Source organism: Toxorhynchites rutilus, chromosome 2, assembly GCF_029784135.1.
Source record: "Toxorhynchites rutilus septentrionalis strain SRP chromosome 2, ASM2978413v1, whole genome shotgun sequence".
NCBI lineage: Eukaryota > Metazoa > Arthropoda > Insecta > Diptera > Culicidae > Toxorhynchites > Toxorhynchites rutilus.
The window spans coordinates 15,566,079-15,593,006 of record NC_073745.1 but is presented as its reverse complement, the minus strand read 5'-3'; the positions used below and the strand labels follow the sequence as shown (position 1 = coordinate 15,593,006).

Sequence of the window (26,928 nt, the reverse complement as noted above, 5' to 3'; positions counted from 1 at the left end):
TGGGTGTAAAATATTGATAACTCCCAGCGGAAGCTTTCTGGTACAATGGAATGAGATACACGTGTGGACCCCGTTAGGTGCCAATTATCGAAATCCCACGCGCTCACGACTTTCGCTGCCAAACCTGGCTCGAACATGCCAAATGCATTCTCGAACGTGCAACCGTCGATTTGGATTCTAAGGCGAATTCCGGTGTTCATCCCATCACCAGCAGCATACTGCATAATGGTACGGCTCTTGTAACACCGTTCTTCAAATTCTCCAGATAACCTCCCGGAGCGTCGTTGTCGCGCTTTTGTATTCTTTCGCTGTTTCCATTCATTAAAGCGAAGGAGTGTTTTCGCCACCGTGATCATGGCCTTCGTCGTGTGGATGTTAATTGATAATTATCTATTCAATTATACATATTATTGTTATGTGTTTATTTGAGGCTCGCGCGGTGAGAATGTATTCGACACGATCTCTTCCCGGAGCAACTGCGCGTGAGTCATCAGAAACGGGTAAAGAAAACGAACCAGCACTACAATGACCCCAACGAGATCTTGTTCTTATTTACAGCTTCTTGACCCCCCAACAAACACTGCCAACTAATCATACCACTGGAAAATTATAACCTCGAATCGCGTGGAGGCAACACAATCAGGAAATTTCGAAAGGTGAAGAAATCTCCGCCAATCCCCCGGAATTGAGTGGATCGACACCTAGGGCGGTAAAAAACAAAAGTCGGTACGGTAAATACGGTAGCGATCGTGAGCACCCTCGAATCAAACAGCCCTAAAGAGATAATTCGTGAACCGATGCCGCCGCCGCCGCATGATCTAATCATATCTATCCCCCCTCCAGACGTCTAATTATATCTGGTGAACTAGATTACGCCGCGATCGTCCGATCCCTGGATCGGTCCTCGTTTGCTACTGAGTGCCGATCGTAAACTAGGAAGAAAAAACAACAATGAGAGGAGCAAAAAGTCAAAATTTACATACACTATCAAACATTTGCTTTTCGCAGTGTTATGGGGGTGAAGATACTCGATCGGTTCCCCAGCAGCACGTAGCGCGTAGCCACAGTCACCGGTAATCATGCGGTTGGTGGCCGCTTCACCACTAGCGGTTGTCTGGATAGTTTTCACCTGAAGAGGTGTATAATTTCGATCTGATTATATCGAACCCCGAACGTTCATAACCAACCTTTTTTCAGTCATGCCGGCTGATCGAGGTGAATCGTGTTTGAAGTAAACTGCGGCACTTAACAAGAGTTGTCGGTGATTTGAGGGACTGTGGGCTTTGATGTGGTTCGGATGTTTCGTGTACTGTGCAGAACGTGTAACATGCTCACGTTCTCGTTAATACGAAGAGCTCTAACGAATCATTGGTAATATGTAATTAAAAATATTGTTTTAGCTACCCTGTTACCTTAAAGTGCTTTGAAGAGTGCAGAAGATCGATTGATAGAATGCTTCAAGGAAATGCAACCAAAATATCGCTACAGAAACTTTTGCTCGCTGTCTCTCCATAACAATTCCACACCGACAAATAATATCTTTTGTCGAGTTTTTTTTTCGGGATAAATTTATGGGCATCAGTATTTAACATCAGTAATTCAGTAATCAGTAATTAACAATGTAAAAGAAAAAATAACCCTCCTGTACTCGCGTGCAAAATCATATCGCGCACGGTGTCACAGACCAAAAGTTGAACTTCTCTGTAATATTGCTATTGTGTATTTTTTAGTCTTTCTTTGTATTTATTTGAAGAAGAGAGTATAATGAAAAACTCCAGAAAATATGTCTTCATTCAGTTTTAATAGTTATTCAATTCAACCTCCTCAAAAGAGATATTTTTTTACACTCCAACGCAAATATCGAAATTCGCCTTTTTTCCTGTTATTAATTGAAAGTAAGTAACTGAATATAATTCATAATTCAATTGGAAGTAAGCAACTGAATATAATTCAATTCAACTGAATATAAACATACTATAACTGCATTCTCGAGACAAATATATTTTTAACATTTCATACCGACATTTCATTTCATGCCTCATTTCTTAAATTTTCTACATGACTTCGATTTTATATGAAAAAATTGAAAAAAAAAAATTAAAAAATACACATAAATTTAAAAAAAATGAAAAAGACAATAAATTAGAACTGTTTTTTCAAATAACTCGAGAATGGCTGCATTTAGAAGGTGATTGATAAAGAGTTTTTTTATTTTTAATCACATCAGGATTCATAATTCGTGGCTAAAAATGATTGTTAACATACAAAATTTGAAGTTTCGGAAATTCATAAAAATTGGATGATCCACAAAGTTCGTCAAAAATAGTTTTACCTTCTTGTACTCATTTTTAAAATTTTCTACATGAAAAAAAATAAAGATACATATCTTAGATATTGCAAATTAAAGTTTTTTTGTAAATAAAAAAAAAGTACTAATTTTATTTCTCAGTGTACATTTTTTTTCACGTTTGGATATCTATAACACTTTCTAAGACACTATTTCGGTAAGACTCATAGTTTTTGAGATATAAATTATCAAAGATTTGTCTTGCTAAAATCGATACGCCATTTTCAAAATTCCCAAATGCTGTGGAAAATTCATTTTTCCTTCAACCTAAACGGAATACAAACTTTCGTTCGAATCAAAAACGCTCATGTTTCGTCATTTGTTGATTTCATTTGAAATTGCTGTATTATGGATCTATAAAAATAAAAAAAAACATGGCGGGACAATTATGCCTAGAATATCACCGTGGGACAATTGAGCAATAACTTTTTTTTGTGTTTTTACGGAAGATAAGGCATTGGGCAGAAACATCGTTTTATAAAGAAATGTGAAAATTGTAAACAAGCAACATGGGACAACTATGTGTAGAACGACAGTATTTTTTTGTTGAGTGTATATTTTTAAAACAAAATATTGAACGGATAAAAAATGTCACTCCGGAATGTGTTCGGACTTCAAAAGCGGTATGAACACAACACTCGGTTTTTCAAGACTGCATTGGAATATATTCCGTCATGCCTTCAGCTCACTAAACTTCTATGTACATATACTGTTTGGTTATTAGGCAAAATGTTGATAACAATTTGCTGCGAGAACGTCTATAACGTTGATTGAACAGTATGCGTTCAACGTGCACGTCAAAATCAAAAATGAGTGCCTGAAGCTCATCAAATCACGCAAATTTATGGTGCAAGATGAATGCACATTTGGAAGATGCAATAACTTCAGAGGGAGATTTAAATACAATTATCGTTTGACAATTATTTCATTCACATATTTTGGAAGTCCACGATAAATGGACGAAATGAACAAGGCATAATGTCATACGTCCGACTTACACCGAAGAACGTTATCTATCACAATGCATGAATTGACCTAAATTGGGAATTCGTTTTGCAATTGTATGCGGAAATTGTTTCATTCATTCACTGATTTAATCAATACACTCGAATGATTACTAAGGTAATGGTAGTCCTACGTCAACCTTGCGGTTATTTCATAAGTTTAATCCACCCATATTTTTTTTAATTTCTATTCCAATGCTTATACAGCGATCTGTAAACAACCTTCATTAAGGCTAAGAGTTTTGAGATTGGCATTTTTAAAATTATCTTTTTGAGAGCCACGAGAGAGTTTCGACAACATTGCGCATCAGAACGACTAAACATTTGTACTAAGAAGTTATTTTATAAATTCATCCTAAGATAGAATAAGAAGGGATAAGCCGCCAAATCGCCAACCGCCAGCTTTTTCTTTTTTTTTGTATTGCTATTGCTGTTCATACCTATCGTGAATCAATCGTGAATAACAATTGTGACGAAATAAAATGTTATTATACTTTGCGAGTTTTGAACCAGCTGTTAATAACCACGCAGCGAACCAAACTCTATTCTGTGGTAATTCCCGAGATAAAAAAAATTAATGCTAATGATCAATTGATCAGTTTTGAAGCTTTCACCTAGTTATTATTTTTTCAAATTTGTACATCATCTGGGTAACTAAATGTTATGGGTAATATAACAAACAATCTATATAAATAAAAATGGAAGGCCAAATGTGTTGGTAAGCGCAAAACCCGAAGTAGGGATAATCCGACCTAAGCCGTCTTAACTTTGTTATACCCTTTTTTTTTTTTTTTTTTTTTATATCTGTATTATAGTGACTTTCAACACTTTTGGCTGGTTCGTCACTTTTTACTTCCAATTTTGGAAGAATGTTGGGAGTGAGAATTGAACTCGGGATCTTCAGCGTGAGAGGTATGGATGTTACCACTACGCCAGATCGGCTCCTAGGCTTTGTTGTACTCGTCTTTGCCCGTAGATAAATATAGAGGGGAGAAAAGTCGGAAAATTTTGATCTTTGTTCGACTGTGGAAATGGATTTTCAGGCGGAATAACGCATTCCTATATCTTCTATCTATAGATCCATTCCATGCCAAACCGATATAGTGGTTCTCTGATTTTCGTGAAAAGTGGTAATTTCGCTCTGTATACCAAAACATTAGATCCGTATGTTTTTATTTTTTTATTAGCGTGACCATTTCCATTTTAGGGTGGTCCAAAAAATACCTTTTTTCAAACATTCATAACTTTTGAACTACTACACCGATTTTGATGATCTATGTATAAAATTAAAGGCAATGAATCAATTTTTTTGTAGAAAATGTTACATTCGCAAAAAATTGGATACTGTTCTCATGATAATTGATTGTATTTATTTATTTTTTATAATTTCCATGGTTTCGAGACAAAGGGCTCAAATAGATTTTTTTTCTTCTTCCACCCTATAACTTACAACTGAATGGAACAAACAAAGAACGGCAAAAGATATTTTTTTTAGTGTGAAATGTCACCTTTACAACGAACCTATACAGCTATCGAGAAAATAATGGATAACTTTTGCAAATGGACGGTTATTTGCAAGTGAATCAAGGACCTTGAGCGAAAATTGTGTCTGAAAACAAATTTATATTATAATGACGAGTTTTGGTGGAAGTAATAGGAAAATTGTTAAAAAATGAAAATTGTGAAGGGTCAATCAGAAGATCTATCAATGGCGAGTTCCATTACACCATCGATGGAATGGGATGGATCTCGAACAGTTGGCGAATATGGTGGATGTACAGGCGTTCGTACTTTAACGCTGCCTTTACAAAATAGCTGACAAGGTAAAGTAGTAGAAGGAGTTCGGCTCCTTTAAACTTATGTCACTGAGCCTGTAAAAATAAACGATATGAATAAAAAAAAAAGGCAAAGTAGTCATCAGGTTGATAGACATATTTTAATTCTGCTGAACAACTGGGTTCAGTTCATTTTGCAGGTAGTCCATAGTTAGGAGTCGACTCACAACCTCGTTTTTCCTTTTTTGAAAACAGGCCACATTTTATTTGGAAAGTCTCACTTGAATGCCATGCGTTATGCGTTTTTGATATAAACCTAATGTTTGTGGTAACCGCTTGTAACTTTTTTCTCAAACCGAAATCATTGTTCATTGAATTTTCGTTCAGTAATGATATCTATTACGTCAACAATTTCGCGGTTGGCCAATCGTCCATTGTCCATAACCATATTATCACTTCATCAGTAGTGGCAGAACAACAAAAGTGCAAAAACACTTTAAAGCGAGGATCATTTTCAAAATTTGAATGAACACACCATCATTCAACGCTTTTGTTTTTGCGTAATAAATTTTCACGAAGAATTTCACTGAGAATATGAGTAATGAAAACATTGCATGAACCAGGAATTTATTGTTTGATTTCCGTATAAGACAATATACTTTAAATGATGCGGGTTAGGCTGATCTCCTCATTAAAAAAACTGTGTTGCAACGAGTTAATATAACCACAAAAATCTAATCCTAATGTCAATTGATATTGCGATAGAACAACGTGCAATTTGATTAAACCACATTTAGCACGGAACCGCTCAGTGGATCTGCAATCTCCGATCGTACAAAGAGCGTTCGGCTAGTTCGGAATCGATGGGACCCTACATTTCGGTGCGGTGTCAATCGCGTGCTTCAAATTCAAACCCCACCGAGCTAAATATTTCCACGTTTTCAATAAGCCCGCTAATGCGGCTCGTGTTTGTTTCAATTTAGCCGCGTCGGCCTACATGCAAGAGAGCGCGGTCACCAACAAGGTATGAATGGTTTGATGAATATTTCAATTACAGCTCAATTTGCCTCCTGGAAAAACGTGGTTTCCACTCTCGGGTGCTCGATTGGATGTTATTGTCCGAAACGTAGCAAATTGATTTAATTGCATATAGCCTATGAAGGGGGAAGAAGTGAGGGTTGTATCCGGGTCTGCACAATCCTCCCACACTCGGATCCACAACGCTAAAACTATGCAAGTTGAGTGCATGAAATTTATCATCGAGAGCGGCACCGGTTCAATTGAGAGGCTTGTCGTAATGATTCCAATTTTCAACTATCAATCCAGCAGCAAATAGTTGGGTGGGGTGAAAATTTGAAACTGCCCTATTTGAACATCAACCGAGCCCAGAAGGCTCGAGTGTTCGAATCGCACCTAGTTAATATAAAAATTGATAGGCTACACAACTGCGTACTCACCCCTTTGATTTCCCGAAACCCGAAATAGGAAACTGAAAATTATAACCGCAAGAGTGGAGGTTGGTAATTGCTAAGGCGTGTTCAATTGTGTCACAAATGATTTATAGTTTTATCACGTCAAACTGCATATGATGTGTTATATTGTTGCTCTATAACCATCTGCGGTACCATCACCAGTTGTCATTGCACAACGACAGAACACAGTGTCAGTATATTTTCATTCGCAATTTTCCAGCTGGTTTCTGCCATCAAACACGTAATTTCCGCTTCGTAACCCGATCCCAATCCAATTTGATCGCGTTTGGGCGATGTTTTATGGATCAGGGCGCAAATCATTTCGCTCGCTTTGGAGTTTGGTCCGATTTTTGCGACCTAACGCATCATTCGATAATGGATTTTATGACTATTTGAGTGTCGTTCTGTGCGCTTTTGTAGCGTCATAAAAATACCCTCTGCAGGGACCAGTCCCAGGAGGTGGGGGAGATGTTCGATCCGAATCAAAGTTCAATGATAATTTAAGCTTCCTCTACATTTGCAGTCTATGCATGAGCCATCGTCCGCTTTATGGGCTGCGTTATTCGTCGTCTTACTTCATCTTCTCATCCTTCACTTACATTTTAATTTGGCGAAACGAGGTTCAATCCTTACGCGGCCTAGCTTCCCGCGTTCTCGGCGGAAAAAATAAAACTGTATCAAATGAGCCGAAAAATAGCGATTCATGCCGGAATGTTCGCGAACGAAGTATAAAATTTGGATTTGGTTTGATTCATTCATGCATTTTTATTGCTCATACTTACCATCAGGCAGTGATGTTGGTCTCTTGTGCTGTTGGGCTCAACCGTTTTGGCCTGGCGAGATCGAAAAAAAAACGTGGGTATGATTTTTCTTAAGTCTTAACAAAGTGTATATAAAAAAGTTGACGACTGAGTCGAATATTTGGGTTTTTTTATCCGAAAGCTTCTGCGTTATCGATTTCCGCTTCTAAATTCCGAGGGGTCCAACTGACTTGTTCGCATGAAAAGTTTCTAAGTTTGCAGCAGTTTTTCAATCATTTGTCTCATAGAGAGAAAGTGAACTGAAACCAGAACACAACAACGTCGGAAAACTGTCATTGATTGTAAAATAGGTGATAACATGTCTTTTCAGAAAAAAAATAGAACATTCATTGTTCATCGTTATTTGGAAAAAATCTTATTTTGGAAAAATTGAAAAAAAAATTATCTGGCCGTAGTTTTTGATTGAGTTTCTTATCATCTTCAACTTTCGCTGGGTACAATTAAGAGGATTTTGGTTTTTTGATCGTTGTTATCCATGAATTACTGAATTACTGAAGTACTTGAATTAGTAACTGAGTAATGCATAAATTACCCATATTACCAGTGTACTAACGAGATTCAAGTATTTTTCTGAAGGATTATTTATATACAGCCATTCCATGCCAAACCGATATAGTGGCCAATATATTTTCGTCAAAAGTGGTAGTTTTGTTCGTTATCTCAAAACATTAGACCCGTTTTTTTTATTAAGGTGCCTATTGCCATTTTCTTCTTCTTCTTCTTCTTCTTCTTCTTCAATGGCACTAACGTTCCTAGAGGAACTTCGCCGTCTCAACGTAGTATTACTTGCGTCATTTTTATTAGTACTTAGTTGAGATTTCTATGCCAAATAACACGCCTTGAATGCATTCTGAGTGGCAAGCTCTAGAATACGCGTGATCACAGTGCAAGTCGGAGGAAATTTCTTTGACGAAAAATTCCCCCGACCAGAACGGGAATCGAACCCGAACACCCGGCATGTTAGTTATGACGCTAACCACTCGGCCAAGGGAGCACTATTGCCATTTTAGGGTGGCCCAATAAACCATTTTTTTTCCCTTTTTCCAAAAATATTTTTTTTCAAAAATTCATAACTTTTGAACCACTGAACCGATTTAGATGATCGATATACCAAATTGAAGCCAATGAGCTAGTTTTTTATTTAAAAATATTGAACTGCATGCAATGAATTTTATTTTCGTAGTTGCTGATTATAGCCGTTTTTTATGGTTTTCATTGCTTTGGACTAGCGGGCGCTATATTTTTTAATACATTTTTTAATATTTTTTTTAAACATATCTCGATTTCAGAAATGATATTTTTTCGTTTTTAAAATATGATTTTTCAAAGTTAACCGATGGTTCGAAAAAACAATTTTACCCCCTTTTTCCACTACAAAAAATCGTAACTTTTGAACTACTGGACCGATTCAGATGATTGACATATCAAATTGAAGCTAATGAGTTGATCTTTTAGAAAATATTACTTAGATTTGGATTTTCGTGTTTGTAATTATTGATTGAGTTAGTATTTCATAGTTTTCTCGTTTAAAGACAGAAGGCGCCCTATTTTTATATTTTTTTTTCGAAAAGCTGGTTTTTTTACATGATAAATCCGAAAATCAGAGGGATCTTATTTTTCGTTTGTGAGTCATTATTGCAAATTCAACATGTTTTAAGTCTTCGTTCAATATTGTTATGTGACTAGATTAGACCTATGTGACTAGAATTCAGTCTTCCCGCAATTGTGATATTTTTTCAAAAAAGGTTAGCTTATTAGCTTCAATTTAGTATGTCGATAATCTAAATCGGTTAAGTGGTTCATATGTTATGATTTTTTGCAAAAAGCCTTTTTTGGATAAAAGGGGAAAGATCATTTTTTCGGACCACCGGTTAACTTTGAAAAATCACATCTCAAAGACGACAATAATAGCATCTCTGATATCGAGATATAGTATGCAAAAAAATATTAGAAAATGCAGCGCCCTCTAGTCCAAAGTCATGAAAACAATAAAAAATGACTACAATCAATAATCATAAAAATAAGATAAAATATAATATTTTTTAATGAAAGGCTAGCTTCGAACCACCCGAATATGGAAATGGTCACTCTAACGAAAAAAAAATACGGGTTAGAAATCCTGCTAGAAAGTATTTGCATTTTGTGAAACATCTGAAAACAAACGGTATATATTTTTATTTTCTTACTAGCTGGCCCGACGAACTTCGTCCCAGCCAAAATAAATTTTTTGATTTGAATACTTTCAAACATCCACGTTTTCTTCACTTAGGTGAACGTTAGTGAGTCCAATCACTGAACTCTTCATTGATTGATTACCCTTTGATCCTTTACAATTTCCTTTTACTATAAATTGTCTAGTAATTCTACAATTCGTCCTTATAATACAAAATTATTTTCAGATACAATTCTCGTTCAAGATTCTTCAAGCATTTGGAAATAACATGTTTCTCCGTTGCATGGAATACATGTTTGATACAGAGAATATTTAAAAATAATGACAGATCAAATCGGACCATTCCTTCCTCGAGTTTAGGGCACACCAATGCATTTGGCCTTCCATTTTTGTTTATATAGATAGAATATATAAGAATGCGTTATTCCGTCTGAAAATCCTTTTCCACTTTCGAACAAAAATCAATTTCGTTAGCCCCAACATCAAATGGACTAACAACGCTTAGCTAATTGTAGAACATATGGGAATTCAATTTTCCGAATTTTCCGATTTTTCTCTCCGCTATATTGATCTACGAGAAGAGACAAATACAACGAAATATAGATGACTCAAATTGAACCATTCCTTCCTCGGGTTTTGCGCTTACCAATACATTTGACCTTCCATTTTTGTTTAGATATAAAATATGGAAATGCATAATTTCGCCTGAAAATCCATTTCCGCTTACGAACAAAGATTAATTTCGATAGCACAAATATCGAATGAACTAACAACGATGTAATTTTCGAACATGTGGGAAATCAATTTTCCGAATTTTCCGACCTTCCTTCAGGATTTTCCGAAATTTTTTTAGATGTTTCTCTCCACTATATTGATCTACGGGATTAGACGAATACAACAAAATAAAAAAGGCTAAAATCGGATCATCCCTTCTTCGGGTTTTCCGCTTACCAACAGATTTTGCCTTACATTTTTATTTATATAGATTTTGTAACCGTCAGTCCCAGTCAGTCAGCTCTTTCCTACCAAAAAGCTCAATGTCGACCCTTAGGGACTGACACGGGGCTCAACATGTTAAACAATATGCTGCTGGTCGTAAAATAATCCAACAGAATTTTTTTGAGTTAAGTCACGTGTTGAGTCATGATTCATTCCAAATCCTGGACGATAGTTTCAGTGAAATTTCAAATATTGAATTCTCTGTAATTGAATCTAATGAATGCTGTAGATTAGAGTAGCAATGGATGTATAGAAAAAAAGTGACACTCTAATTTTCAAAGCGAACTTGATTAGAAATGTTGATTCCCACGAAAACCCAATCTACACAAAACATCAGCTCAATCGGACTTCATTTATTAGTGTCGCACAGCGGTCAAAGTTTTTTTGGAAACCGGTACATCAATCGGGGTTTTCGAAAAAAATAGTTTGATGCTAAATGTCTTCAAATTGCATGAAACGTCGAGGGTTGACGAAATTTTTTTTTTCGAGATAACAGTATATCTAGACATTTCAGAAGATTTTAAGACGTTTGGCATCAATTTTTTTTGGAAACCCCGATTTCCTTTCCCCACTTGAGTGATTTTTTGGTTTTCAAAAATTGTAAGGGGTTGTATCTAAGACACGACCGCATGTTTTCGACGTTTCGACTACCCAATTATATTATGCAATTCACTTGTTTTCCACTTCGAATATTATTCTAGAATGCATCGAAATTTTTGTAATAGATTATGTTCTTCGTTACCAATAAATTTGATGAACGTCCATTTATGTTTAATATGATGCCTAGGACTACCAAAATATGTGAACGTAAAAATTGTCAAACGAGCATTGTATTCCACATTTCCCTCTGAAACCATTGCATATCTCATGTTTACGTAGTTCTCGAACCGCGAAAGTTCATTCACCTCTAGTATCTGAATAGATGATTTTCCCGGGCTTCTCAGAATAAAAGTACGTTTTAGGGAAACATATTCCAATCTGCACAACGACAAGCGAGTACAAAAGTACTCAATATCAAAAAATACCCCCGACTTGCATGCATTCGCATAACGGATTACCCCAGGCACATTAATTTTAAAGTCCGTGTTAGGGAAACACAGCTAAGTGGGAAAAAATACCCCCGACTTGCATGTTTTGATAAAGTGGTTTCTCCCAGGCACATTGATTTTGAAGTCGGTGGGAACAAAAATACTCCCGACTTGCATGTATATTTGCAAAGCGGATTTCCACAGATACATCGATTTTGAAGTCTGTGTTGGGGAAACCGTAAATCGGACCAATCAACCCTTGGCAATTAGGGCGTTTAGATAACGCTTGAAATTTTACAGTTATTCAATTGTACATCTCATGAAAAATAACTTTTTATTAATTGTGATAGACGCGTAGAAATATTTCCTATCAATTGATGCAAACACCATTACGATCTGTTAAGAAATGTTCGAGTTATAAGTATTCGAAATATGGGTAGGGTTAACACACAAATCGGCAGAACAAATGTATGGGAAAAAGGAAGTTCTTCCAGTTTTCATGAATTTAAACCGTTTAGAGATTAGCGAAATGTAATGTACAGCATATCAAACAAATCTTCGAGAATTTCCGATTCGATTGGTATGCAAATCATGAGAATTCGTTCACAGTGAAAATGGTTATTAACGTTAACTTTATTTCATAAAAACAGGAAGTGGGTTATATCTATGGTATAACCGCAAGGGTGACGTAGGACTATCGTTGATTTAGAGATCATTTATATGAAGTTGAATCTGAATTCATTCTGAATGAATGAATATTTGGAGAACTTCGAAAACGAGAGCGTTACTTTGGAGGCACAAGGTTTTATGCATCCAATATTGGATACGGAAATATCCTACTGATGGGGAAGAATAATCTTCAGAAGCTATCCTGTTGATTGCGACTGATTGAAAAATCACAAAACCTAATGTATTTGGTCACAGTGTTACATGGATAGAAAACATTAAAATAAACTCTTTCATATGAATGTAATTTTAAATTCCCAGAGAAACTGGCAGATTATTTTCAGTAACGATTAGATATTTCCACATTTTCCTCGATACTGGAAGCCCACCAGTGGTTAATGCTAACTCGATAACCATCTGTTAATAGCACTTGATTGAAACATATTTGGTCACAGTGTTACATGGATAGAAAACATTCAAATAAACTCTTCCACATGAATGTATTTTTAAATTCCTAGAGGAACTGGCAGATTATTTTCCGGATCTTTCTCGATCCAAACGGAAGGAATTCCGTGCGTGTATGTGTGTGTGTGTAGCGGCTGCTTCGAGATCTTCCCGGGGAACCGTTTGTAGCATCACTCTCCTCCTGATGGATTCCCTTCTAGCCCAGGGTGCACAAACAGGCTCTTGGTGACACCGTTCATCCGCGCTTTCATGATAAATGAAGAGCTTCACCACAACAGCGACAACATGCTCCAATCGCTGTTCAATTAGAACTGAGTGGATTTCCGAGCGGCGCTCGCTTATATACCGATTGGTGATTTCAATAGCCTATTTTGAAAGCTAATTTAAGACTATTGAAACAAGTTTTTGGATCAGAAAGTAACAAGTATAGAACGCGTAGACATTTTATCTTTCGAATGAAGTGTTTATCATACCATTTCGTTCAGTTGTTTAGGAGCTATTAACACTCAAAATCTCGGTCTCCAGCGTAACGCTTTCGTTTTCGAAACTTTGATTTTACACCCCGGTATAGAAATGAAAGACGTAGTCCTACGTCAAAACGTGACCTGTTTTTTGATTTGGCTTTGGATCTGGATCCTGGAAGACGTAGTTCTACGTCAAAAACTCAAACTATGACCGCTGTGCGACACTAGTAATTGAAGTCCGGTTGAGCTGATATTTTGCATAGGTTAGGTTTTCGTGGGAATCAGCATTTTTAATTTCCTTTGAAAATTCGAGATGGCCATTTTCATTGGCACTATATTGTAGATTTTTTGGGAAAATATAAGTGATCAAAAGGTTTAACGACACAATCTAAATGAAACAATTTTTTTTATCCAAAATATATATTTTTATTAAGGCTCATATGGCGTCAGTTCAATATTTCGACAATGTTTGCCTTATAACTATGTTAGTAATATGTAACCGATTACTCGCGGTTGGCTCGAGGTTAGTATTACAAGTGTTTTCGTAATTGGGATGTTGCTGTCTCCAATGCTCTGTACCTGTGCCCGACACGGGATACTTCCTTTTGGGATGCAGCTGACCATTAATCAGCAATGCCCCCCTAGTCTGTACCCCATATCTAGCGTGGTGCGTCTTCTCGACTCGAGGAATCCAGGATAGAATTGTCACTAGCCGGCGCAAACATCAGCTCGTGTAGAGTTGTCATGAGCGGTACATCCTTTGGCTCTTGTTGAATGATCAGTGGACTGCACAACCATTGGCCCGTGTATCTGTAAAGAGTGTGTGTATGTATTGCCGCGACTAAGTAAAAGTTTATAGATCGGATAGGAGGGATATGAAACAGGGACACAACGAGGGAAACATCATTAAACGTTGACATCGGCGTTTCTGAGGAACATGTATAGATGAAGCAGAAGATCAGGATCACGGCTACCTAAGATATCCCGGACGGGGATATCCGATTGTCTGCCTTTTGCTCTCAGTGCAAAACATGAAACAATGATTAAGAAGAGTTTTGAAATAAACAAAACTAGCCACTAGGAACTATCGGGTTTCCACAGAAGAACCTATAGAAATATTGGGGTATCCAGAAAGTTCGTAGCGATTTTTAAGAAAAAAACGAAAGCATCATTTTATGTGTAGGCATAGATTTACTCAACTCTATCTGCACCGTTTCGTTCTTTATTTACACAATATAACCATACGTCCTAATAGTCAGCGTATCGACAGCTGTCCTTTGATACTGAGGTTGTCATATTAATCGAAGCAAGAATAAATATGCTCCAAAGAAGAATACATTGTATTTATATTTGTAACATGGTCTTTGTTGTATTCGTGTGCAATTTAAATGTTTACTTTTTGAAATCTTAGAACGTTTCCTAGCTCCAATTTGTTCATCTTTGCTGTCGTCATTTATTTACTGAAAAAACAGGAAGTGGGTTATATCTATGGTATAACCGCAAGGGTGACGTAGGACTATCGTTGATTTAGAGATCATTTGTTTGAAGTTGAATCTGAATTCATTGTGAATGAATGAATATTTGGGGGACTTCGAAAACGAGAGCGTTACGTTGGAGGCACAAGGTTTTATGCATCCAATATTGGATACGGAAATATCCTACTGATGGGGAAGAATAATCTTCAGAAGCTATCCTGTTAATTGCGATTGATTGAAAAATCACAAAACCAAATATATTTGGTCACAGTGTTAAATGGATAGAAAACATTAAAATAAACTCTTTCACATGAATGTAATTTTAATTTCCCAGAGGAACTGGCAGATTATTTTCAGTAACGATTAGATATTTCCGCATTTTCCTCGATACTGGAAGCCCACCAGTGGTTAATGCTAACTCGATAACCATCTGTTAATAGCACTTGCTTGAAACATATTTGGTCACAGTGTTACATGGATAGAAAACATTCAAATAAACTCTTTCACATGAATGTATTTTTAAATTCCCAGAGGAACTGGCAGATTATTTTCAGGCAATGATTAGATATTTCCACATTTTCCTCGATACTGGAAGCCCACCAGTGGTTAATGCTAATTCGATAACCACCTGTTAATAGTACTTGATTGAAAAATATTTGGTCACAGTGTTACATGGATAGAAAACATTCAAATAAACTCTTTCACATGAATGTATTTTTAAATTCCCAGAGGAACTGGCAGATTATTTTCCGGATCTTTCTCGATGCTGAATGGCATCCAAACGGAAAGAATTCCGTGCGTGTATGTGTGTGTGTGTAGCGGCTGCTTCGATGGTCACCTTCTCTTCTCCTGAAGGATAGGCTTCTCTGTGTTCCCTCACAGTTTCAAACAAACTGCTTGCGTTTCAGGGCAGATCTCGATCCTTCGCCGACCAGCACCCTCAGCAACGATGTTGTCTTGTCGATGTCCTCAAGAAAAATGAATGCGTCTCACCACCAGAATATCGCTTAAGTATGCTTTTTGTGCGTGATTGAATCGAGAGTAGGCGTGGTTTACGATGGCAATTTGGAAGGCTACTGATGGGGAAGAATAATCCCCAGAAGCTATCCTGTTAATTGCGATTGATTGAAAAATCACAAAACCAAATGTATTTGGTCACAGTGTTACATGGATAGAAAACATTCAAAAAAACTCTTTCAAATGAATGTATTTTTAAATTCCCAGAGGAACTGGCAGATTATTTTCAGTAACGATTAGATATTTCCACATTTTCCTTGATACTGGAAGCCCACCAGTGGTTAATACTAACTCGATAACCACCTGTTAATAGTACTTGATTGAGAAATATTTGGTCACAGTGTTACATGGATAGAAAACATTCAAATAAACTCTTTCACATGAATGTATTTTTAAATTCCCAGAGGAACTGGCAGATTATTTTCCAGAAATGATTAGATCTTTCCGGATCTTTCTCGATGCTGAATGGCATCCAAACGGAAAGAATTCCGCGCGTGTATGTGTGTGTGTGTAGCGGCTGCTTCGAGATCTTCCCGGGGAGCCGTTTGTGGCATCACTCTCCTCCTGATGGATTCCCTTCTGGCCTAGGGTGCACAAACAGGCTCTTGGTGACACCGTTCATCCGCGCTTTCATGATAAACGAAGAGCTTCACCACAACAGCGACAACATGCTCCAATCGCTGTTCAATTAGAACTGAGTGGATTTCCGAGCGGCGCTCGCTTATATACCGATTGGTGATTTCAATAGCCTATTTTGAAAGCTAATTTAAGACTATTGAAACAAGTTTTTGGATCAGAAAGTAACAAGTATAGAACGCGTAGACATTTTATCTTTCGAATGAAGTGTTTATCATACCATTTCGTTCAGTTGTTTAGGAGCTATTAACGCTCAAAATCTCGGTCTCCGGCGTAACGCTTTCGTTTTCGAAACTTTGATTTTACACCCCGGTATAGAAATGAAAGACGTAGTCCTACGTCAAAAATGTAATTTAGTTGCGTTGAAATCATACCTCAAGAATAACCAGTGTTCAGGCACAGATGCTGTTCGGCCACCTAATGATTGTCTCATCTCATCATCCGAATGATTGGTCATCTCAGACGCACTTATTTTGAACTGCTTTTCGTTCTCACCAAAACCTATAGTCACCAACTTTGTTCTCTATATTCGTGCGAATTCCACCCAAGATCCCTGAATCGCCCCTTGGCCCAATCCCAAACCAGATTAAATTCATTCTACCCGAATCGTTTTATTACAGTCAGCACCCACTTCAGTTCGACTAAGCCGGGAGAGTGACTAACTTCTTGTACTGTCTGCATCCGGCCTCTCCCCCAAGGGAGGAGATATTGATTTCGGGAGGCAACACAATATGCTACATTTATTGGAAACATTATATTCGCGCGGCTCGGACCAGCCGTTTCTTGCCATCCACGCTCCCCCCATGCATCCTCGGGGGGATTACAGCCAATTGCGAAAAGTGCTGTTATTTTTATCGTTACAGTTATTAAATTTAAGAAGCTTCGTTCTCTCGGAAGCACATCCCGGAATTTGGCGCTGATTTGGTGGGCTGTAAATCATCCGTTCAGAATCGGATCGTAAATTCCGCATGCGTTGAGAGTAGCTTTCCGTGCGCGATTATGCCGAACGATTTGCGATTATTAAGCTTTTTTGTCGTCATTGTGAAGCTTTCTATCGGGTCTGCGTTCGCGTGAGATAGACATTCCAAGTTTACTGTAGCCATAGTTTGAGTCGCAAAAAACCTTAATCGATCGCACGAAAATGGATTTTGGCTATGGTTCAATATTGCTCAGTTTCTTTGTTATTGTGTGCTCAGCGGGACTGCGACCACCTTTTGCAATGTGGACCGACGCGAAGGTCGTTCAAACGAATCGATACGGAAAATTTCTAAATAATAGACCCGTTCATAACACGATACCACGGAGTTTTCCACCAAGCTGGAAGCATCCTAATGACGTCTCGTATGAGCGCTGAAGTGGCAGAGGGTAATGAGAATATTAAACTTCGACGAAATGCCCGTCATCGAGCTTCGTGACCAACTAGTTGACAGCATCGACCAAACCATTAGGGTTGTCACTGATGGTTGCACGTTTTCGTAGTTCTTTATCATCATATTTATGCCAATATTCCCAATAAATGTATGGAGCACAAAAAAAAAAACCCTGTTTTGGCTCATTCAACCGTCGTCTCGCCGAGCGCTGGGTTAAGGGTTGAAGTTTGATCCTGGGCTGGGAAATAGGTACATTAATATATGATGTTGTTAAATTTTATGTGCCATTACGTGAGTGTGTGCAATGCACATTTTTGCGACGAGTACGTGTAGCGTGACTGCTGCTGCTATCCGTCCATCGCCGGTGCCAACGCCTGTTGGGCACGACGGATTTCGTATCCTGCGAGCGCAAGAAATTTGGTCCACGGACAGCACTAACGCACCATAGATGCCGGTGTATGTTTGCGTTAATAAAATGTAAATATGAAATTTACCTTCCTGTATGATAATATTTATGCATATCGAATCGGAGCGAGCGAAATGTTGATTTTGCTGGGTGAAACAACACGCCCGTGTGCTGTTGTCCAGTCGTTGCCACTATGCAGCCTGGCACTATTTGAACCTTTTTGGCTGCTTGTGTCGATCTCTTCAGCACTCTCGGGGTGTCTGGTTTTAGGTCCGAGCTTGTTAAAATATTGAATTAATTTTGTTTTGGCTCGTAATGCATGAGTCAGTCGGGCTAATGAATGTCAATTTGGTTAGGTTTAATTTGTGGTTTATTGCAGCCATCACTAATATATTGCCGTAATTGATTGAAAGTCATTCTTTATCGGTGACAGATTCACCTGTGCATAGAAGTGAGCTTATGTACTAGGAATTGAGCTACGTGAATCTCGTGGCCGCATATATTCAAACAAGTTGAAATTATTTTTCAAGCATTTTAGACGAGACTAGACAACGTTTTGACTCACTAAAAACATGTTTTTGTCACGCTCTCATGTACAAATCACACGATTTTCAAAAAGTAACCGATATCAATATAAAATTGAGGAAATTTCCTACAAGAGAATGTTTTATAGTTTATTTCGCTTGTTGGCAGCCTAATACTTTTGTGACGTGACAACACCTTTTTTACGGTTTCCGACTGTTGAACTTTAATGTTGTATTTGAAGTTCCATTTCAAAACATCAAACAAACTTTTTTTCTATGATCTGACAACAAAAGATGAACGTATATTTCTGTATATTCAGTTTTCAAAAAAACTCGTGTGCTGCATTCATTCTATGATGTGAAAACACGCTCTGTACGAAAAAAAAATCTCCATAAAGCGTTGTCCCGTCACAAAATCAATAAAGTTTATCAAATATGAATCTCACCCTATTGTACCAAGTTATATACTGTTTTTCATGTTAGTTCTCTCCATCCCCTTCCAAAGGTCCATCCTATAGGGCAAAGTGGTCCTAACCCGACCGGTGGTCCTCAACCTATCCTCTTTGTATCCCAGGAACGGTGTTTCCTAGCAAAATTTGAGTAATGTCAAATGAAGGGTGTCAGAACGCTGATAATTCGATAACATGGTGACTTTTTCTGGCATTCTTCACTCAGGCGTTTTAGTGTCATTTTGCGCTTTTATCGCTTCAAAAACAGGGAAAAAAATATTTTTGACTTCTATGGAAAATAAGTTCAATGTTCTTTCAGCTTGCGGAGCATTACAAAAAACGGGGCAATTTTAATGCTCTATGGTATGCTCATAAAAATGAGCTATATCAATTGAATCTATTTGTTATCTGTCGTACATGGCATGCCGTTGATTGGAAAAAGTCGGGGTGGTCCTAAACCGACCCCCAGTTAATTATTCTTTCAATTTGATGATTCAAAACGGTTCGTATTTAGATTCTGTCGCCCGACAAATCGACAACTATCGGCCCATATCGACCTTGTCGGTTTTCAAAAAAAAAAAAAAAAGAAAACAGTGAAGTGACTTATGAAACGTAGTCTCAATTTCTTAGACCTGCAACCTGCGATATGGTATTCGTACCGGCAGTATTACATCGGTGGCTATAGTCGAACTTGTAGATAAGATTCTGGAAGACACAGATTCGAAAAAGGGGGTGCCTTGTTTCTTGATTTAAAGGAGGGGCTTTAACACTATCAACCATGATGTTTTGTTAAGGATCAATATGGTATAATAGGTACTGCTGACAGTATTATTCGCAGCTATTTGAAGGACAGAAGACAACACGTTACATATGATCAGAGATCGAAATGCTCGCCGATTTGAGACGAAAAACATCCGTTTTCAGCCACAGGGAAAAAAGCTGAGAATATAGGAGGCGAGAGAATGTTATACGCTCACTTCGATTCTCGCGAGAAATCCAATGCAGATTTTTATTTTGACGTAGGACTACGTCTTTCATTTCTATACCGGGGTGTAAAATCAAAGTTTCGAAAACGAAAGCGTTACGCCGGAGACCGAGATTTTGAGTGTTAATAGCTCCTAAACAACTGAACGAAATGGTATGATAAACACTTCATTCGAATGATAAAATGTCTACGCGTTCTATACTTGTTACTTTCTGATCCAAAAACTTGTTTCAATAGTCTTAAATTAGCTTTCAAAATAGGCTATTGAAATCACCAATCGGTATATAAGCGAGCGCCGCTCGGAAATCCACTCAGTTCTAATTGAACAGCGATTGGAGCATGTTGTCGCTGTTGTGGTGAAGCTCTTCATTTATCATGAAAGCGCGGATGAACGGTGTCACCAAGAGCCTGTTTGTGCACCTTAGGCCAGAAGGGAATCCATCAGGAGGAGAGTGATGCTACAAACGGTTCCCCGGGAAGATCTCGAAGCAGCCGCTACACACACACATACACGCACGGAATTCTTTCCGTTTGGATGCCATTCAGCATCGAGAAAGATCCGGAAAATAATCTGCCAGTTCCTCTAGGAATTTAAAAATACATTCATGTGAAAGAGTTTATTTGAATGTTTTCTATCCATGTAACACCGTGACCAAATATGTTTCAATCAAGTGCTATTAACAGATGGTTATCGAGTTAGCATTAACCACTGGTGGGCTTCCAGTATCGAGGAAAATGTGGAAGCATTCAATCGTTACTGAAAATAATCTGCCAGTTCCTCTGGGAATTTAAAATTACATTCATATGAAAGAGTTTATTTTAATGTTTTCTATCCATGTAACACTGTGACCAAATACATTAGGTTTTGTGATTTTTCAATCAATCGCAATCAACAGGATAGCTTCTGAAGATTATTCTTCCCCATCAGTAGGATATTTCCGTATCCAATATTGGATGCATAAAACCTTGTGCCTCCAACGTAACGCTCTCGTTTTCGAAGTTCTCCAAATATTCATTCATTCAGAATGAATTCAGATTCAACTTCATACAAATGATATCTAAATCAACGATAGTCCTACGTCACCCTTGCGGTTATACCATAGATATAACCCACTTCCTGTTTTTCGTCGAGTTATGATTGCCGAAAAATGGTTTCGTTTTCAGTGACTTCTTGATGCCGATAATGGTTTTTCACTCATTCAGTACAGCTGAAAACATTGCATGAAAACATGCGGAAATATTGGGTTTCATCGTGAAGTGAACATGTGATGGATTAATATTTGTACAATTCAGACGCTGTCCAAATGCAGATCGTTTGGACGCTGTCCTAACAGACTAACGTTAGTAAAGTTAGCTTTAATTTTTCGCTCCATATTTTCATTACCAAATGAGAGACGAAAAAGCATTCTCGTTGAGCTTCCGAGATAGAAATTTTCCGCATCTCTTTCTCTCTGAAAAAGAATTTTCGGTGAAAAGGAAGAGACGAAAACATCAACAATACACGGTTCATCGAAAACTAGATTGATTGACTGAATATATATCGCGGAGCCGAGCGAGAATTTCGATCTCTGCATATGATGGATAAATAATATCTAGAAAGAAAATTATTTTATTTTTTTCTTTATTTATGATTTAAGTTAAATAAACCTCATTGGTATAGTCAGGCTATTTGCTGATGAGACAGCTATACTTTACGCATTATTTTTTTTTTATTAAATCGTTTATTTTTACAGGCTCAGTTACATAAGTTTAAAGGAGCCAAACTCTTAACTATATTTGAACTAGAATATTTAAACATGTTTCCTTAATTCGATGGTTAATAAAATAGGAAACCTACTCGCGGTCGACTCGAATTTAGAAGAGTGACATATTTTCATTAGAAAAAGGATGGGATGTAAGGAGATTGTAACAATGTTAATTTCGCCATAAACAAATTAAGATGTTCAATATCCAGTCCTGATGGAATACGTACCTACATCCTTAAAAAATGTTGTGACGAGTTGGTTTCTCCACTCACGTCCATCTTTAATCTGTCATTAAGGCAACGCTGTTTTCCCACAAGCTGGAAGACGTCTATCATGTTTCCTGTGTTTAAAAAAGGGAATCGGCAGAATGTTGAGAACTACAGAGGAATAACTTCGCTTTGCGCCTATTCCAAGGTTTTCGAAATTCTTATGAACGACCTACTTTTCGACTCTTGCAAGAATTACATTGCCATGGATCAGCACGGGTTTTATCCGAAAAGGTCAACTACCACGAACCTAGTTCAGTTCGCCTCTTTTTGTATAAAAAACATTGATGCTGGTGCCCAAGTCGACACCATCTACACAGACTTGAAATCTGCCTTCGATAGAGTTGATCATGAAATACTGTTGGAACGATTAGGGAGAATCGGTTTCTCCGCGGATATTATCAGCTGGTTCAAATCATACCTCTTAAATCGTAGGCTCACTGTTAGCATTGGGTCGGTAACTTCGGAACATTTCTCGAATTTATCTGGCGTGCCACAAGGGAGCAATCTGGGTCCCTTGCTATTTTCAATATTTATTAATGAGCTATCTGTCATACTACCACCCGGCTATCGACTGTTTTACGCTGACGACGTCAAAATCTACATGGTCATGAGGAGTATTGAGGACTGTTACGCTTTACAACGGCTGCTGAATCGTTTCACTGAATGGTGTACACGGAACATGCTTACGCTAAGCATTCATAAATGCAACGTTATCACGTTTCACCGCAAGCTCAATCCGACAGAGTACGATTACGCAATTCACGGACAGTCTCTCGATCGTGTATATCAAGTTCATGATCTCGGGATCATCCTAGACTCAGCATTCACCTTCCGATCACACTACAACGACATTATTTCTAGAGCTAACCGCCAGCTGGGATTCATGTTTAAAATATCCCAAGAGTTTAACGACCCACTTTGCCTCCGGTCTCTATACTGCACTCTGGTGCGATCGATTCTGGAATTTAACTCTGTAGTTTGGTGCCCATACCAGTCAACATGGACCGCAAGAGTCGAAGCAATACAGAGGAAATTCGTTAGATATGCCATCCGACGTCTTCCGTGGCGAGATGCATTGAACCTTCCCCGATACGAAGATCGATGCAGATTGCTGGGACTGCAGACATTGGAACAGAGAAAGAGTATTGACCAAGCTGTGTTTGTTGCAAAAAATTTCAACGGAGAAGCTGACGCACCGGAATTATTAGGACAGCTTAACATCTACGCTCCTGAACGACTGCTTCGCCAACGAAACTTTCTGCTTCTTGAGCCCCGAAATACTTTGTACGGCCTCCATGACCCTGTGCTATTCATGTCGGCAAGTTTCAATGAAGTTTTCGCTCACTTTGATTTTGGCTCTACTGCGTCCGCATTCAAACACAGACTCACAGAACTGAATAGGGTGAACCACTGACAACGACATTAACTATGGACAAGGGCCCAGTTCCCAATCAGTTTTTTGTTATTTTTTTATGATTTGACCACAGTTGACGCCTATTATTATTCAATTTTTTATATTTGTTGTGTTCAAAATGTGCTACTTTTTTATACTTATATATGTTTTGCATGTGAATGAAAAGATATGGGGTTTTGGCCTTCTCTATTTGGTTTTTCCCCATCTTAATTCATTAAGACAACAAAAAGTCAGATGAATAAATAATAAGTAATAATAATAATAATAATAATGTTCACATTCTCACTCATACTCACACTGAAAAACTGTCCTTACATCTCATATGTATTACAATTCAATTTATTCTAATTGAAGGGAACAATCCGCATTCTAACGTGAATGTAATCATGTCAAACATAAATAAGGATTTACGATTGCTCTAGGATTACTTCACAGTTGATAATCCCTCGCTGAGCTTGAGCTTGGGTAGACTGTACAATTCGTAGTTGCTCTCCGTGATTGACCTGAACCAACCAAATTGCACAAAGAACACACAGAATGACGCTTGGGACTAGCAAATCATTCTCGTTGTGCAATTTTCGGTGATTCGAGCTTTAAATGGTCAATAACGATGCCGGCCACGTCCTTACAGTCACCAGGGGAAGGGAAGGAATGTTAGTATGATATTCGCCGCCCGAAGGCCAGAAGGGTCGCCTCTATAGCGTGGTTCCCTAGCGTTTATCATGGAAGGGATGGTTGTTAGTGGGAATGGTTAAGAAAAATCAGGATTCATTGCGGTAAGTGATGTGATCATTTTAACGCGAACTATTGTCCACTCGTCGAAACAAATTTTCGAATATTTTATATGTTACACACGTTAGAGATTGTCTCTAGGTATCCTGAGAAGAAAAACCTGTTAAATTGATTGGACCGACTATATATTCATAAATACATGTTCTTTTTTCAATCGCTAATCCAGTCGCGATGACGGACTGTTACATGTCGGAAACCTGAGAAGGTAACCGAGAGAACTCCTCCAAACCAATGGACCCTGCGATATATTCAATTTTATATCACGGGTACGCTTCATAGACTAAAGCTACTAAGTTCATATTAGTTCCAAACTGGTTCCATTTAGATTAGATTTGATGCATCGCTGTGCGAAAATGTGGCCGCACAAATCGTATGCAATCACGAGAAGTAAACAGCTACACACAACTGCACTGATGCGACCGCTAGTTGCCATCGCCCAACCCGAAATCGGCCTCACCAAGTAAACAAAAGAGCCTGCCAATGTAACCGCACTCAAGGCGATGAAGACAGTGGATCCGAGCTCTCACGAAAACATGGTTGCACAACTCACAAACAGAAACAAACCACTCTACCCGCCCGAAGAATCAAAGCGAGGGAAAACAAGGCACCCACACCAATACAATTCCCACGGCTGCAATCCCATGACTCCACACGACTCGTACGGCCACACTCTCGCACAACAGCCGCATCCACCGTCCCTTCTCCCTCTCACAACACTGAGAGGGTCTTTTTGTGAAATGGATTTCGGAGAGCTTTCGGATCGGTATTCGAAATTACGAATTGCGAATCATGAATACTATTAAAGAAAGCAAACTACACTCAAAAAGAACTTAGCTGCGGTCACGGCTTACAGAGACAAGGCTAGTTCTTTAGCGAGTAAACATTTTTTTTATGACGTCATCCGAATTGTCAGTGTAAACAGTCGCCAGTTGTATTTTGTTTTTCCGACTTACGCGTAAATGTTCCTGAAATGAAAAATCGAAAATGGACATTATCGGACCAAAAAAGAGATTCTTTCTGAACTCACAAAAAGCGAAGTACTTGAACTTCCGTTCGACGAGAAACGTACTTCCACAAGCACCAGTGAACGCTGACGTAATTGAAAAAAATGACTCGTTCAAATACCTGGAGGACTTTCTAGACCGGTGGTACTCAACCTTTTTTTTCCAAAGGTTGTAGGCCCTTTGGAAAAAAAGGTGTTAGTTATGATGTCGTGGGCCGCAAAAAAAAATAAATAAAAAAGGGTGGTTTCCAAGGCACGACCGCATTATTAACGAGATTATAAACGATGAGAAAAAAAAACATTATAAAAATTCAAGAATGAAACTCTTTAGTACAAACGTTTGGTAGCATTGATAAGGTCGATGAATGAATGTTTTCACTGAGTTTAGACAAGAACTTTTTGAGCAGATTCTCAAATTAACTCTTAAAATTAACATGTGCTGCTGATTGCTCGCTGTCTAGAGCGACACTGAAACGCTGAACTTACTGAATATCGAAGTAGTTTTTCATTATCTCTTAGCAAAATTACATTTCCAATCCTCCCAAAAACAATGCTCCAAAGAATATTTAGAATGATAACAGAAAATTCAAACCGAATCGGGTATGTGGCGGGAAGGAGGGATCGACATCAACCGCTGCAGAACAAATATCGATTTTCAATTTTCAACCAAAGAACGCAGCTCTCACAGAAGCTCTTCATCAGCAAAGCATTGTTCGAATCAATTCACTCGCGATTAGACGATTCGGATATTACTTTAAAATGCATCGAAATTTTTAAAATAACTCTTTAGTCGGAAGTTTTGGTGACCATGAAAAGAGCTGATGAGTTTGTGTGGTTTTGTAGAAGAAGTTGAAGAAGTGTGAAGATTCATGATTCATTCTTGTTCTCGCGAGAACAATAAACGTCTGCATCGCGAATATTTATTCGAGCTATAAACAATACGACCAGAAGCGATTACATATTTGTTCTCCACCACCATTATCTATTTGATAGAGCATAAAATCAACAATTCGTACGTTGATTGAATCATAAACACCAATCTCTATGTTACGACCCGGTCCGGTCCCAACAATCGGATATGTGACGAAGAAGAGAAAATACATTTATATCTTTAAATCACTTTATTCGCACCAAAACAAAACTACAAAAACCAGCATTTAAAATTCTGCAGCGAAATTCTGGATCCGCAACATGAAAAAGAGAAGAATAAGAGCAACCGCAGACTGCAGACCAGTCTTCCGACAAACACTTACACATGTCCACCCGATGTGAAAACTACATGTCTTTGTTTGAATTCAAACATGATTTTCGCTAGTGTTGAATGTCTATCCCAAACGCGAACAATGATACACAAACATAAACATTGTAAACAAACACGATATTCATAATTCACGAACATCATGTACAAACATATCACCCGATGTCGCAGTATTCATTGCTTTCGTTTCGTTTCTTTTCACGCACGGAAAGAAATTATTCATCCTAAAATATTTCTTCGTAGAATACTTTTTCACAGAAACGAATTTGAAATTTAGTTCGCATTACAAAAATTACATGAACTAAGAGGCTATGAGTTCATGCACATTTTGCAAGTCTGATTATATAATCCTTGGTTTCGTGCAAAGAAAA

The 26,928-nt window shown here is 38.0% G+C and overlaps 1 protein-coding gene across 1 annotated transcript in view; it reads right to left on the bottom strand.

Moving 5' to 3' along the window:
* Positions 1 to 865: 865 nt before the first annotated feature.
* LOC129765563 (uncharacterized) overlaps positions 866 to 26,928 on the bottom strand; it is a 120,488-nt gene continuing 94,425 nt past the window's right edge. The window contains exons 4-6 of the mRNA XM_055765967.1: positions 7,381 to 7,431; positions 984 to 1,129; positions 866 to 932 (exon numbers count right to left, since the gene is read on the bottom strand). Of these exons, the coding sequence (XP_055621942.1) occupies positions 866 to 932; positions 984 to 1,129; positions 7,381 to 7,431 (264 nt within the window). The remainder of the gene's footprint in view (positions 933 to 983; positions 1,130 to 7,380; positions 7,432 to 26,928) is intronic.